Consider the following 12,590-nt stretch of genomic DNA (forward strand, 5'->3'; position numbering starts at 1 on the left):
GCTCCAACCACACCCAGGAAGCATCGCGGGCTCAGCCCACCAATCGGCCGATGAAGATCATCGGCACGGCTTCCATTTTGACAAATGACAACAACAACAACAAAAAACTATCACGAATTGACAGGGATGAAGACGTTTTGGCTGTTGTATGGACTTAGCTTTATATTTCATATTTTTGAGTTCTTCTAAATTCCATTTTGTTCATTTGGGATACATCTAACATCAATTTCAGTTCATAAAATAGAATAGAATAGCATAGAAATAGAATAAAATAGCATAGAATAGAAGAAAATAGCATAGAATAGCATAGCATAGCATAGCATAGCATGGCATAGAATAGAATAGAATAGAATAGAATAGAATAGAATAGCATGGCATGGCAACGAATAGAATAGAAAATCATAAAATACAATAGAATATCATAAAATAGCATAGCATAGAATAGCATAGAATAGAATAGAACAGAATAGCATAGAATAGAATGGAATCGAATAGAACAGAATAGAATAGAACGGAATAGCATAGAATACAATAGAATTGAAAAAAATTGAATAGCATAAACTAGGATAGAATAGAATAGAATAGAATATCATAAAATAGAATATCATAAAATGGAATAGAATGTCATAAAATAGCATAGCATAGAATACAAAATCATAAAATGGAAAATCATAAAATAGAATAGAATATCATAAAATAGCATAGCATAGCATAGCATAGCATAGCATAGAATGGAATAGAATAGAACGTAATAGCATAGAATAGAATAGAATAGAATAGAATAGAATAGAATAGAATAGAATAGAATAGAATAGAATATCAGAATAGAATAGAATAGCATAGAATGGAATGGAATAGAATAGCATAGAATAGAATTGTCATGTCCAGCATGGTCGCCGTGGCAACCGGCTGGCCCTGCCCCCTGGGCACCGGCTATAGTAGATCATCTAATTTGCGTGTGTGCTTCTTAAGGGCGGGTTGTGGGTATTGCCGGTTGCTGGTTCATTGCGTTTTCTGTTCTGCATTAATCTGTTCTGTCTGACTTGCACGTTCTGAGTAAAGGCCTGTTTTGTGAGTATTCCTAGTCTGAGTTCCTGTTTGCCTGTAAGCCTGTTTTTGTTTTGTTTTGTCCCTGAGTGTTGGACAACTTTTATTTTGCTAAATAAAAGTAACTGGTCGTTACGCGATTGAGTTCATCCTTCCTGCCTCCTGCCTCCGATCTGGTCCGGTCCCGTGACAAGAATAGCATAAAATAGAATAGAAAATCCTAAAATAGAGTAGAATAGAATAGCACACTATTACACAGTAAGGCTTTAAGCATTTGTAAAATATCGTTTTTTTGTTTTGTTTATTTCTGCAAAGTGACCCACACGCCCCGTGCACCTTGCCCCAAATTCCCGATTTGCCAGTCGAGCGCCGATTGTCCCGGTTGTTTTCGTCCTCGTTCCCGTCTGATCGGCGTCTCTCAAACACGCAATCTCTGGAGGACGTAGAAATACTTCCCATCATGAGCCTGGGAGTACATTCCCCTTGATTGTGACAATAGGCAAGAAAGTCTACTTCTTTTTATAGTATTTAATGGCTGCGCCAGATTGTACGAGCGGAAGTCGACTTCTCACAATGGGCGGCGAGGCTGTAGTTTGCGCGGCGTCGTTTTCATTAAAACACGAGGCGCGTTTGTAACGCAGTGGCCCCTATTTTTGGCCCCGTCTTCGGAACAATCGGGTGTCCGCGCGAACAAAGGACGTGAGGAAATCTAGGGTGGAGAAGTTATGTGGTAGGACACGAGAGAAGCAAGGGGAATAGGGCTCCGGCTTCGCAGGGGGCTCGATAAAAAATGGAGCCCGACCCGGTTTGGGCTTGAAACGCAAAGCGTTGAAACAGGCCGGTCTTGCTTCTCTCTCCCCGTTTATGTTTTTTTTTGTGGAGGAACTTTACAGCATTCGCTTACTTTTTCTTCAGTAATTATTGAGATGCTTACCAAACTGTCCAATTAACTCAAAATCTGGTCTGTACCGGAACAGGACCCAAACGCGTGACGTTTCTCACACAAGCTTTTATTTTACGGGAAATCGGGCAGTCATGCACGTTGGGCAGCAGTCTATCTATAGACAAAATATCTATTTATCTATATCTATATATCTACAGTATATATTATATATATATGTATATATATATATATATATATATATATATATATATATATATATATATATATATATATTATATATATATATATATATATACAGGGAGTGCAGAATTATTAGGCAAGTTGTATTTTTGAGGATTAATTTTATTATTGAACAACAACAATGTTCTTAATGAACCCAAAAGTCTCATTAATATCAAAGCTGAATATTTTGGAAGTTGGAGTGGGGCTTTTTTAGTTTTAGCTATTTTAGGAGGATATCTGTGTGTGCAGGTGACTATTACTGTGCATAATTATTAGGCAACTTAACAAAAAACAAATGTATACCCATTTCAATGATTTATTTTCATCAGGGAAACCAATATAACAGCTCAACATTCACAAATATACATTTCTGACATTCAAAAACAAAACAAAAACAAATCAGTGACCAATATAGCCACCTTTCTTTGCAAGGACACTCAAAAGCCTGCCATCCATGGATTCTGTCAGTGCTTTGATCTGTTCACGATCAACATTGCGTGCAGCAGCAACCACAGCCTCCCAGACACTGTTCAGAGAGGTGTACTGTTTTCCCTCCTTGTAAATCTCACATTTGATGAGGGAACACAGGTTCTCTATGGGGTTCAGATCAGGTGAACAAGGAGGCCATGTCATTAGTTTTTCTTCTTTTAGACCCTTTCTTGCCAGCCACGCTGCGGAGTACTTGGATGCGTGTGATGGAGCGTTGTCCTGCATGAAAATCATGTTTTTCTTGAAGGATGCGGACTTCTTCCTGCACCACTGCTTGAAGAAGGTGTCTTCCAGAAACTGGCAGTAGGACTGGGAGTTGAGCTTGAGTCCATCCTCAACCCGAAAAGGCCCCACAAGCTCATCTTTGATGATACCAGCCCATACCAGTACCCCACCTCCACCTTGCTGGCGTCTGAGGCGGACTGGAGCTCTCTGCCCTTTACCGATCTAGCCACGGGCCCATCCATCTGGCCCATCAAGACTCACTCTCATTTCATCAGTCCATAGAACCTTAGAAAAATCCGTCTTGAGATTTTTCTTGGCCCAGTCTTGACGTTTCAGCTTGTGTGTCTTGTTCAGTGGAGGTCGTTTTTCAGCCTTTCTTACCTTGGCCATGTCTCTGAGTATTGCACACCTTGTGCTTTTGGGCACTCCAGTGATGTTGCAGCTCTGAAATATGGCAAAACTGGTGGCAAGTGGCATCTTGGCAGCTGTACGCTTGACTTTTCTCAGTTCACGGGCAGTTATTTTGCGCCTTGGTTTTTCTACACGCTTCTTGCGACCCTGTTGACTATTTTGAATGTAACGCTTGATTGTTCGATGATCACGCTTCAGAAGCTTGGCAATTTTAAGAGTGCTGCATCCCTCTGCAAGATATCTCACTATTTTTGACTTTTCAGAGCCTGTCAAGTCCCTCTTCTGACCCATTTTGCCAAAGGAAAGGAAGTTGCCTAATAATTATGCACACCTGAGTTTGCCGCTGAAGTACGCATGGCTGGAGTAAAGCTTCGTGTTTACTTTGGCGGCAAACGAAACTTCGGGTTCATTTTGCCTTCGTTTATCAAATGGAGTTATTCCGTCGGGTTCGGGTTTATATACCTGCGACTCGAGTCGTGTCGGGCTGAATTTTCTAGGCCCGACGATACCTCTAATAAGTACCCTGTTTAGTGTTTTGTATGCCTTTTCCCGTGCTTGTCGCTAAAAGTTATGTTAAGTGTTTGGGTAAACTTGTTCCTCAACGGGTGGGTCACGGCCCATAAGTGGGTCGAGGACCTGTTTTAGGTGGGTTGCTATTGCAAAATAATGCAAAGGGGAAAAAAAGGATACATTCAAAGTGGTAAATATGTTTGTTAATGTAGGAGACAGGCTCTGGTGTTAATGTCATTGATTGTTTTTTTTTTTAAAGAATCTTGTCTTTAAATATGTAGTGTTGCTTCCCGATTTAGAGTCCCTCTGCTTCCATCTCGCGGCCAGCCTGTGCACTGCAGTCGCCTGACGGCGCTGCATTCCAGACAGTATATCTCTTCTTGACCTTCACGTTTCTGTTTTTAGACTGAAGACCTTCACGACCCGCTCTTCTGCTTTTTATCGTCTATAAATAAATAGATACAGGGAAATGTGTATCAATCCAGACCAGGTTTTTATTTTAAACCCGCTCGTGTTTGATGTCAATCCACGCTTGCGCAGTCGCACTTTTTAAAGACGAGCGCTCATTTGAGCTTAGAAGCGGGTACGCGCACTAGAGATGAGTCGTTTGCGAACAAGACGGCTTTATGAGCTGACTCTTTGGAGCCTACGACATTACACCAGATTCCCATCGATAAGAAGTTATGCTGAAAAGGTATTTTATCATTCGGTCGTTCTTTCTCTCTTTTTCTTTCTCAGCCTTCTCTCTCTCTCTCTCTCTCTCTCTCTCTCTCTCTCTCTCTCTCTCTAGAGAGATTTTTCTTTCCATTTATCTTTCTGTCTCTCTCTTTCTATATTTTTCTTTCTATTTCACATTTTTTCTGTCTCTCTCTTGCTCTGTTTTTATGTTTTTCCTCTTCCACTCTTTTTTTATTCCTCCCTCTCACTTGCTTTCCCTCTGTCTTTCTTAATGTATTTCCCTTTTTCTCTTCCTCTTACTCTCTCAATGTCTTTATCTTCCTCTCTTCCCTCTCTCTTCCTCACTCTCTCTTTCCCTTTCGTTTTCTCTCTTCCTCTCTCTTTCACTTTATTTCTTTATCTGTGTTTCTCTCTTTCACTCTCTTCCTTTCCCTCCATCTCTTCCTCTTCCTCTCTCTTTCTCTTTTTCTTTCTATCTCTTCTATATTTCTCTCTTTTGCTTTCAATATTCTTTCTTTCTCTTTCCCTCTCTTTCTTTCTCCGTCTTCTCTTTGAAATGCACTCGTGACTAGTCAATACGAGTGTTGTTATCTTTGTGTTGTTTAGTGAGTATCAACAATTTGAAAGTTTAAATGAGGTAAAAGTTCACTCGACTGTATATGGAGAAAATAACAACTGTTATAGACGCATAATACATTTTCAAAAGTGATGAATTTGGTGCACCAATTTGACATGAAAATCGGTATTATATGGATTAAAGAAGGAAAAACAATCTGAAGGGGGGGGCGAAAGAGTCGGCTCTTTTCAGTGAGCCGAGCCGAAAAAGCCGCCTCTCTAAAAGGAGCCGGAATTGCCCCGACGAACGCGCACACGTGGAGGTGGGCGGTTCTGGGGGCGGGGCTAAAACAAGAGCCAGCCGGCATATTTTCCACCCTGGCTGCAAAAGGACAAAAACAGTAAAAGAGGCAGCAAAAAGCAGCAAAAAGCAGCAAAAACGATCAACTGGAAACAACATGGGTAACCTCGCTCTCAGCACCGGGTAAAATAGCCATCTTTCTTTGTTCTTCGATACAATTAAGGCTTCCTTTTACATTGTCTTGTGGAGCAGAGCGGTGTAAAATAGGTCAGGCAGAATATTGTATTGTAATCCTCTCATGCATGTTTTAATGCAGTGGTCGAGTGGACGAGAACCGTGACCAGGCCCGGGGATGTCAAACTGGATCCCGAGGGCAATTCAAAGACAATATATTGTATATTGTATGACATTACAATACAATCTTGTCAATTTCCATTGACTAGAATGCCTCGTGAGAATGATCGCACCCCAAATAAATCCTATTCTCTATCCTAGCTACTAGTTCTCAGCTGTAAAGATTTAAACATCACATGATTTTGGATATGAATCAAAATAAGTTCAACGCAATACAAAGTGAAGACTTCAACAATGAGTAGCCGTGATCTATGTTAAAATAATATCAAATGTTCTGTGCTGTAACCGGAGTTTTGAGTTGTGATACAATACAACAAGAGGCTGTCAAGAACCAGAACAGGATCAGGACCCAAATGCGTGACGTTTCTCACACAAGCTTTGATTTTACGGGAAATCGGGCAGTCATGCACGTTAGGCAGCAGTCTGCCGTGGAAAGACAGGAAGCCGGAGGCCGACGAGATCGATACCAATTGCCCGAGTAGATATCGGACGGATGGGGTCGATACCGGACAGGACGGAACAGACATGATGGATATGGAAACAGGATATCGAAATTGAACAGGACAAACTAGAAAGGGACGAAACTGGAAACCGATATTAAACAGGAAAAAAATGAACGGGAACAATACAGGACAGGAAACACCAACAGGAAACAGGACCGAGTCAAAACCCACGTCTTGCGGGTGCAAAGGTTTGTTGACAGAAAGACTAAGGAAGAGTGAGAGCACTGAGCTTAAATAGACGGAGAACCACATGGCGTCACATGGGCGGGGCCAGTTGGGCGCCATGGCAACCGTGACACTCTTTACATTCAATAGTAAATCGGGTAAAAATGAACATCGACAATATAGTATCAATATAAGAGTAGAAATCAAATTCTTAAATCAAATACAATAACACTCAATGGATTTAACAGTAAACCTGGAACAACAGTAACAGAACTCCAAATTCGATTTACTGCGCTATATTTCCATCTTATGAAACAAAAAATTCAAAAATGAAAAGCAATTGCACATGACCATTGTTGTTTTGGCTTCCTAACGCAAGATCACGGGGTGTAGAAAGAAAAGACGTGAAGAAAACTGAGACAGCCTGGTATTCACGGTCTACACACATCCCCTCAATCGGACATTTTCCAAAATCGTCACTTTTTTACAATCTTCTTACTGTAATTCGGGTGCACTCCGACAATGAAGCTGCCTTCAGGAGTGTGGGAAATCGGAGATTCAGTAAAGTCAATTTCGGTCATGATTACTGATGTGACTCAGCTGTGCCTGTTCTTTTGGCGCCAATTTCCGCGGTTTCTGATTGGCTCCCTGTCACGATTTGAACCCAGTCCTGTTAATCCCCTGTTGTCAGTCGGTCTGCGAACCTCAGTGTATACTAGGCAAGCCTTTTTCGAGCCTGACTCCCACCTGTCCCATTTTTGTTCCCGTCTGTCTCCGGCTATGACCTGTTTTGATCCCGACCACGTCTGCTCCCTCGTCCCGATTTACGATCTGTTTTTTGATCCCGACCATGTCTGCTCTCCCGTCCCGGCTTACGACCCGTTTCTGTCCCCGACTACGTTTTTGCTCTCCTGTCCCGGCGATCGACCTGTTTTTCCGTCCCTGACACCGCCATCGCTCGCTACAGAAAATCCACTTCTGTGTTCGGATCACAGTCCGAGTGCGAGAGCGACTTGCTTCCTGCGTCCAGCGAACACCGGATGGTGGGCGCAGCCCTTCCTCTTTCTTTCAATAAAACTTGTAAGAAACGTGACAATTGGGTCCTGTTTCCGTTCTGGTCCTGACAATTTTTCCAAGTACCCCCCCGATCTCGTCGGCCTCTGGCTTCCCATCTTTCCCCGCCAGACTGCTGCTTAACGTGCATGACGACCCATTTCTTGCGAAATAAAGCTTATGTGAGAGCGTCTCGCGTTTGGGTCCTGATCCTGTTCCGGTTTCTGTCAAGGCCACTAGGAGTGTAGATGATATCGGATTCGATCTCATCATCACGCTTTTTTTGACTCTCTTGCCAGGTTGCGCAACGTTGTCATGCAGCATTATGGGAAAGAGTTCTGCCGAGTTATTAATATTATGAATTGATTGCAGAACACCAGTTTGTGGTACTAAAAACTGTTTTCCCCTGAAGGCTGTTTACAAGCGGGGTGCCCCCTCCCCAAGACGACAGCAGATTCACCAGCGTCCCCTTCGGGAGAGGCATCACTTACTACCGAGCCAGAAACCCTTCGCCCGGTTCCTCGGCCGCTCCTCTCCATCGCCCCCTGCTGGTCTTCTTCTCCTGGCTGGGGGCCCGCCCCGCCTCGGCCGCCAAGTACTTCGATGCCTTTCTGGCCCGGGGAATGGACGTGCTGCTGGTGCAGAGCGGCGTCACGCACTTCCTTTGGCCTCGCTGGGGTCTGGACTACGGCCGGGAGGTCCTGGAGGTCCTGGAGAAGCCCGGCTTAGCCCGACGTCCTATTCTGGTGTACGCTTCGTCCATCGGGGGCTACACTTTCACGCAGATGCTGGTCCACCTGGCCGACGGGCGCCACCAGGGCGGCGATCTGGCCTCCCGGGTGGTCGGGCACATCTACGACAGCCTGGTGGCCGGGACCCTGGAGCACATGGCCACAGGTGAGCCCTGGATCCTCGGACTAGTCAATGAAACAGTGGTAGTATCCCGCAGACAGATACTAAAAATCTCAGGACCAGAACGGAAACAAGACCCACTTGCGTGACGTTTACCACAAGTTTTCGTCTTCGGGAACCAAAAGGGGTTGTAAGCCAGGACGGGAGAGCAGACGTGGTCAGGATCCAATCAGGTCGTAGCTGGAGACAGACGGGAGCAAAAACAGGACAGGTGAGAGTCAGGGTCGAAAAAGGCTTGCCTTGTATAAACAGAGGTTCGCAGATGGACTGACAACAGGGGTTTGACAGGACAGGGTTTGAATAGGGACAGGGAGCCAATCAGATAGCCCGCAGCGGATTCCAATCGGTAATCATGACAATCAAGACGTGGTCGGGATGGGAAATGAGTCGTAAGACCAAACGGTAGAGTATACGTAGTCGGGAACAAAAAGGGGTCGTAAGCTAGGACGGGAGAGCAGACGTGTTCAGGATCAAAACGGGTCGTAGCCGGAGACAAACGGGAGCAAAAACGGGACAGGCGGGAGTCAGGGTCGAAAAGAGGCTTGCCTAGTATCCACAGAGATTCGCAGACGGACTGACAAAAGGTGACTGACAGGACTAGCTTCAAATACAGACAGGAGCCAATCAGAATCAAAATGAGGGGGCACAGCTGAGTCACACCAGTAATCATGACAATAAATAGCTTACCATTGACAGGTCAAAGCGATTTTCTCGTCATTTGATTTCTAACCGACATAACTTCTAATAATTACAACCTGGCAACTACATAGTAACAGCATACTACAAAAATCAGTTGCTATGTTAGAAAAACAAACTCAAAACTGTATCTCTTGGCACCAACAAGTCACAAAAAGTTGCTTTCCGCTTGAAAAGGTTGCTAAGCCTGTTCATAACAGTGGAAACAAAGAACAACTGCGAGGTATAATGGTCCAAATCACAACCTGGCATCCTGCGCAACCTCCTTTGCAGGTGTCCGATATTAAAATAGAATCACCTTGACAAGAACGTTTTGTCAAAGCAAGCGTGTGACTGGGAGCAGGTGGTAACAGGTGAGCGCCAATCCGCTGGGGATCATCTTACCACTAGGTGACGCAATGCCGTCAAAGTAGGACACAAAAACAGGGTCGGGGTTGAACACTTTCAGTGCACAAAGAAATCATTTAGATCGGCCAATGAAATGCATCCGAGTCGAGAAACGGATATTCAAATGGTGGTGCGGCGCGGGTGGGACTGTATTCCATTTAGGGCTGCAACAACGAACCGATGATTAAAAGCGTCTCCGACTCATTAGATGATCCATTGGTGGAATCACACGCTTTATGAACCACTAGTTATGTTAACTAATAGTGCACTCAATTGTGCTGTGACGCAGATACTTGTAGTACCTCTTTGGTCCAGCAGAGGGCACCAAGCCCATTTTCATATAAAAAGGTAATCTTAAATTTTTTCAAATCCTTTTTTATCGAACATGATATCATTCCACACTAAATTGGTTTGAAAGCTTTGTAGTGTTGGACTGTTGAAGCAAGGAACAGGAAGTGCTGCAAAAAATGCAGAGAAGAAAAACACAAAAATAAATGAAATAAATCAAGTAAAAAAATAATAATAATAATGGCATGTTTAAGAAATGATCGCAAAGACTTATGAGACAAAATTGCTTATTTTTTGTGTATACAATGTGTAGTGTACAGTGTTTTTTTGCAGAGTCAGGAACCTCTGGCTCACAAGCCATGCACGGCTCTCTGCATGAGTATGTATGGCTGAGTGATGAACAAATTTCTTTCAACGCCAGACCGGCAGCCTAACGTGCATGACTCCCCATTTCCTGTTCAATAAAAGGCTTATGTGAGAACGTCACGCAATTGGGTCCTGATCCTGTTCTGGTTCTTGACAGTATTATCTCATAGATTCGATCACATCATCAAACAGGGGAATTGAAGAATTAGCTTTCGTCGAGAGAGCAGCTTTTATTGACTGTAGTCTTAATAGATATGGTGTGGCTCGCTCAGAAAAAAAACCCAAAATATTTGTGCTTTTCTGGCTCCCGACTCCCCCTATAAAAAACCATTTTGGGGGGTGTGTTTTGTTGAGTTTTTTCACACTGTGGCGAACGGGTGTCCCTTCCATTCCAGGTCTCGGCCGGGTCCTGTCCCCCCTCCCGGAAGGCCTCATCAAAAGCACGGCCATGTTGTACTTCTGGATTTTCAAGGGAAGTACGGCGGACGTGTACGAGCGGGCCGCGAGGGTCTTCAGAAGCGGGCCGGTCCCGGCCCCGGCCCTTTTTTTCTCCAGCGAGGACGACGCCCTGTGCGATGGCGAGGCCCTGGAGGCGGTGGTGGCCAAATGGCGGCGCGGGGGCATTCCCGTCCTCAGCAGGAAGTGGAAGGTGTCCGAGCACGCCGCCCACAAGCGACGCCACCCGGACGAGTACGAGGACGCGCTCAAAACCTTCTTGGACTCCTTGCGTTTGGACCAATCGCATCGCGGTATTGACGGACTTTAAATTTGGGGCTACTTCGTTTCAGGTGTCCTGAAAAAGTAGAATATTTTCTCTATAACAGGGTTTGTACGGGTGCTCGAAATCCTGAAAGATCCCGAGCGTTCGTGTTTTGCTTTCAAGGATTGAAACGTGTTTGAATTTGGGGTGAAGTGCTCGTCATCGTTGCCGTGTTTCTCTTACCAACAGCTGGTATTAGTTTGTACAGCGTTGTCCTATGAAGCCTCATTGCCTCATAAGGGTTAGGGGCATTCTACACCAAAACAGGTTTCTATGAAATTTGTATTAGTGCAAGAATTGCATATACATTAGATGGATAGATAGATACTTTATTCATCCCCAGCAGGATCCTTTTGTGGTTTATTAACAGATGAACAGGATGGCCTGAGGGTGCTGTGTTGTCGTTTAGCAACAGCGGAGTGGATGACGTCACACGCTAGGCCAAAGGTTTGACGTCCCTGCAGCAGATGGAAATCTTTGTGCCCAGGGTTACACCGCCTCGTGTTCACGTAGATAGCGAGTCCGCCTCCTCTCCGCTTCCCGCAGGCTTTTGTGTCTCTGTCTCCGGTTAGCTCCACTAGCGTCTGGGTTGCTAGACGTTAGCCACGTTTCCGTAAGACGTGCGTTAAAACTCATAACCGTAGGATAGAAAGTCATCCAAAGCGTCGTTGTCAAACGGGACGAAAAACACGGAAGATAGAAGCAGACAATAAAAACAATAAATCACAAAAAGAGCGAAATAACACGGAGCTGCTAGAAAGGCTGCCGCTCGCGGCGGCGCCTATGATGTACAACAAATGATGGGTATTTATTAAAGGGCCATACAAAAAAACTTTAGTTCATTGAAATGGGAAGAACTTCCTGCAATTGGAACTGTAAGATACATATTACTATCATTTTTACTCTATACCTATATAGGGAGAGATTAGTCCCTAAAAATATACATATATTCACGATTTACTCAAGATCTAAAAATCATATATCTTGATAAATGCATACGCAAGATGAAAATTCACACACCGGTATGTAAAACGCAAATACAAAATTCATCTTCTTTAAATGATACCGGAGAAATGAGAAAATTGGCTTTGAAAGTCCTTAAAAAGTGCTTGAATTCGGCCATGATAAAGCTGGAAGAGTTCAAACATCATCATAACAAACATATATAACAATAATAATAACGACAGAATCAATCATAATAATAATGAACTAAAATCCTCTGTGGAGTCATGTGAAATTCTGTCAGGCAATACTCAAATTCTAAGCAGTACTGTATATTTATTTATTTATTTATTTTCATTCATGTATTATTTACTCTATTTCTGTAATTTATTTGAATCTATGGTCACGTTCATTTCCCTCTGGTTTGGTTTCTGTTTTTTTTGTTTGGGCATTTTGTTATTAGTTTAGTGCCCACTGGTTAGTTTGTTACTTTGTTCCTTGAATTTTCCCTTTCCGATTTTGTGTTTGTTTCCGGTCCGGACTTTGTCAGCATCGGTTTTGCTCGTTTGTTTGTCACCTTGTACTTCCTTTTGTGATTAAAGGCTATCCCTCTTTTTGAGCACCTCTGCCTCCGGTCCCGGCTTTCCCCCGCATGGGTCCATCACCTTCAACCTGAACAGCTTCACTGCTTTCACGGGTTGGAATACATATTTTCTTCTATTTTGGTTATTATGTGGCGAAAAGCAATCTGTGTCGTTCAACGTCTGGGATTTGGATGAAGAAGCAAATGATCAGAGAAAACAGTTGGGTTGAGGACTTTTA

The 12,590-nt window shown here is 43.7% G+C and overlaps 1 protein-coding gene across 1 annotated transcript; it reads left to right on the forward strand.

Moving 5' to 3' along the window:
• Positions 1–5,385: 5,385 nt before the first annotated feature.
• Positions 5,386–12,390, forward strand: LOC148356133 (uncharacterized). Its single transcript, XM_088348319.1, has 3 exons — positions 5,386–5,525; positions 7,830–8,314; positions 10,462–12,390. Exons 1-3 carry the CDS (start codon positions 5,500–5,502, stop codon positions 10,830–10,832), a joined length of 882 nt encoding a protein of 293 aa, XP_088204445.1. The 5' UTR covers positions 5,386–5,499; the 3' UTR covers positions 10,833–12,390.
• The last annotated feature ends 200 nt before the right edge of the window (positions 12,391–12,590 follow it).

The sequence above is a fragment of the Urocampus carinirostris genome, chromosome 11 (genome assembly GCF_059441175.1).
Source record: "Urocampus carinirostris isolate Australia breed hairy pipefish chromosome 11, RoL_Ucar_1.0, whole genome shotgun sequence".
In the NCBI taxonomy this organism is placed as follows: domain Eukaryota; kingdom Metazoa; phylum Chordata; class Actinopteri; order Syngnathiformes; family Syngnathidae; genus Urocampus; species Urocampus carinirostris.

Bases quoted from the DNA above. Each gene is read 5' to 3' on its own strand.
- LOC148356133 (XM_088348319.1), top strand. From the start codon at position 5,500: ATGGGTAACCTCGCTCTCAGCACCGG. The intron at 5,526-7,829 runs GTAAAATAGCCA...TTTCCCCTGAAG, and splicing joins AACCTCGCTCTCAGCACCGG to GCTGTTTACAAGCGGGGTGC. The intron at 8,315-10,461 runs GTGAGCCCTGGA...CTTCCATTCCAG, and splicing joins CCTGGAGCACATGGCCACAG to GTCTCGGCCGGGTCCTGTCC.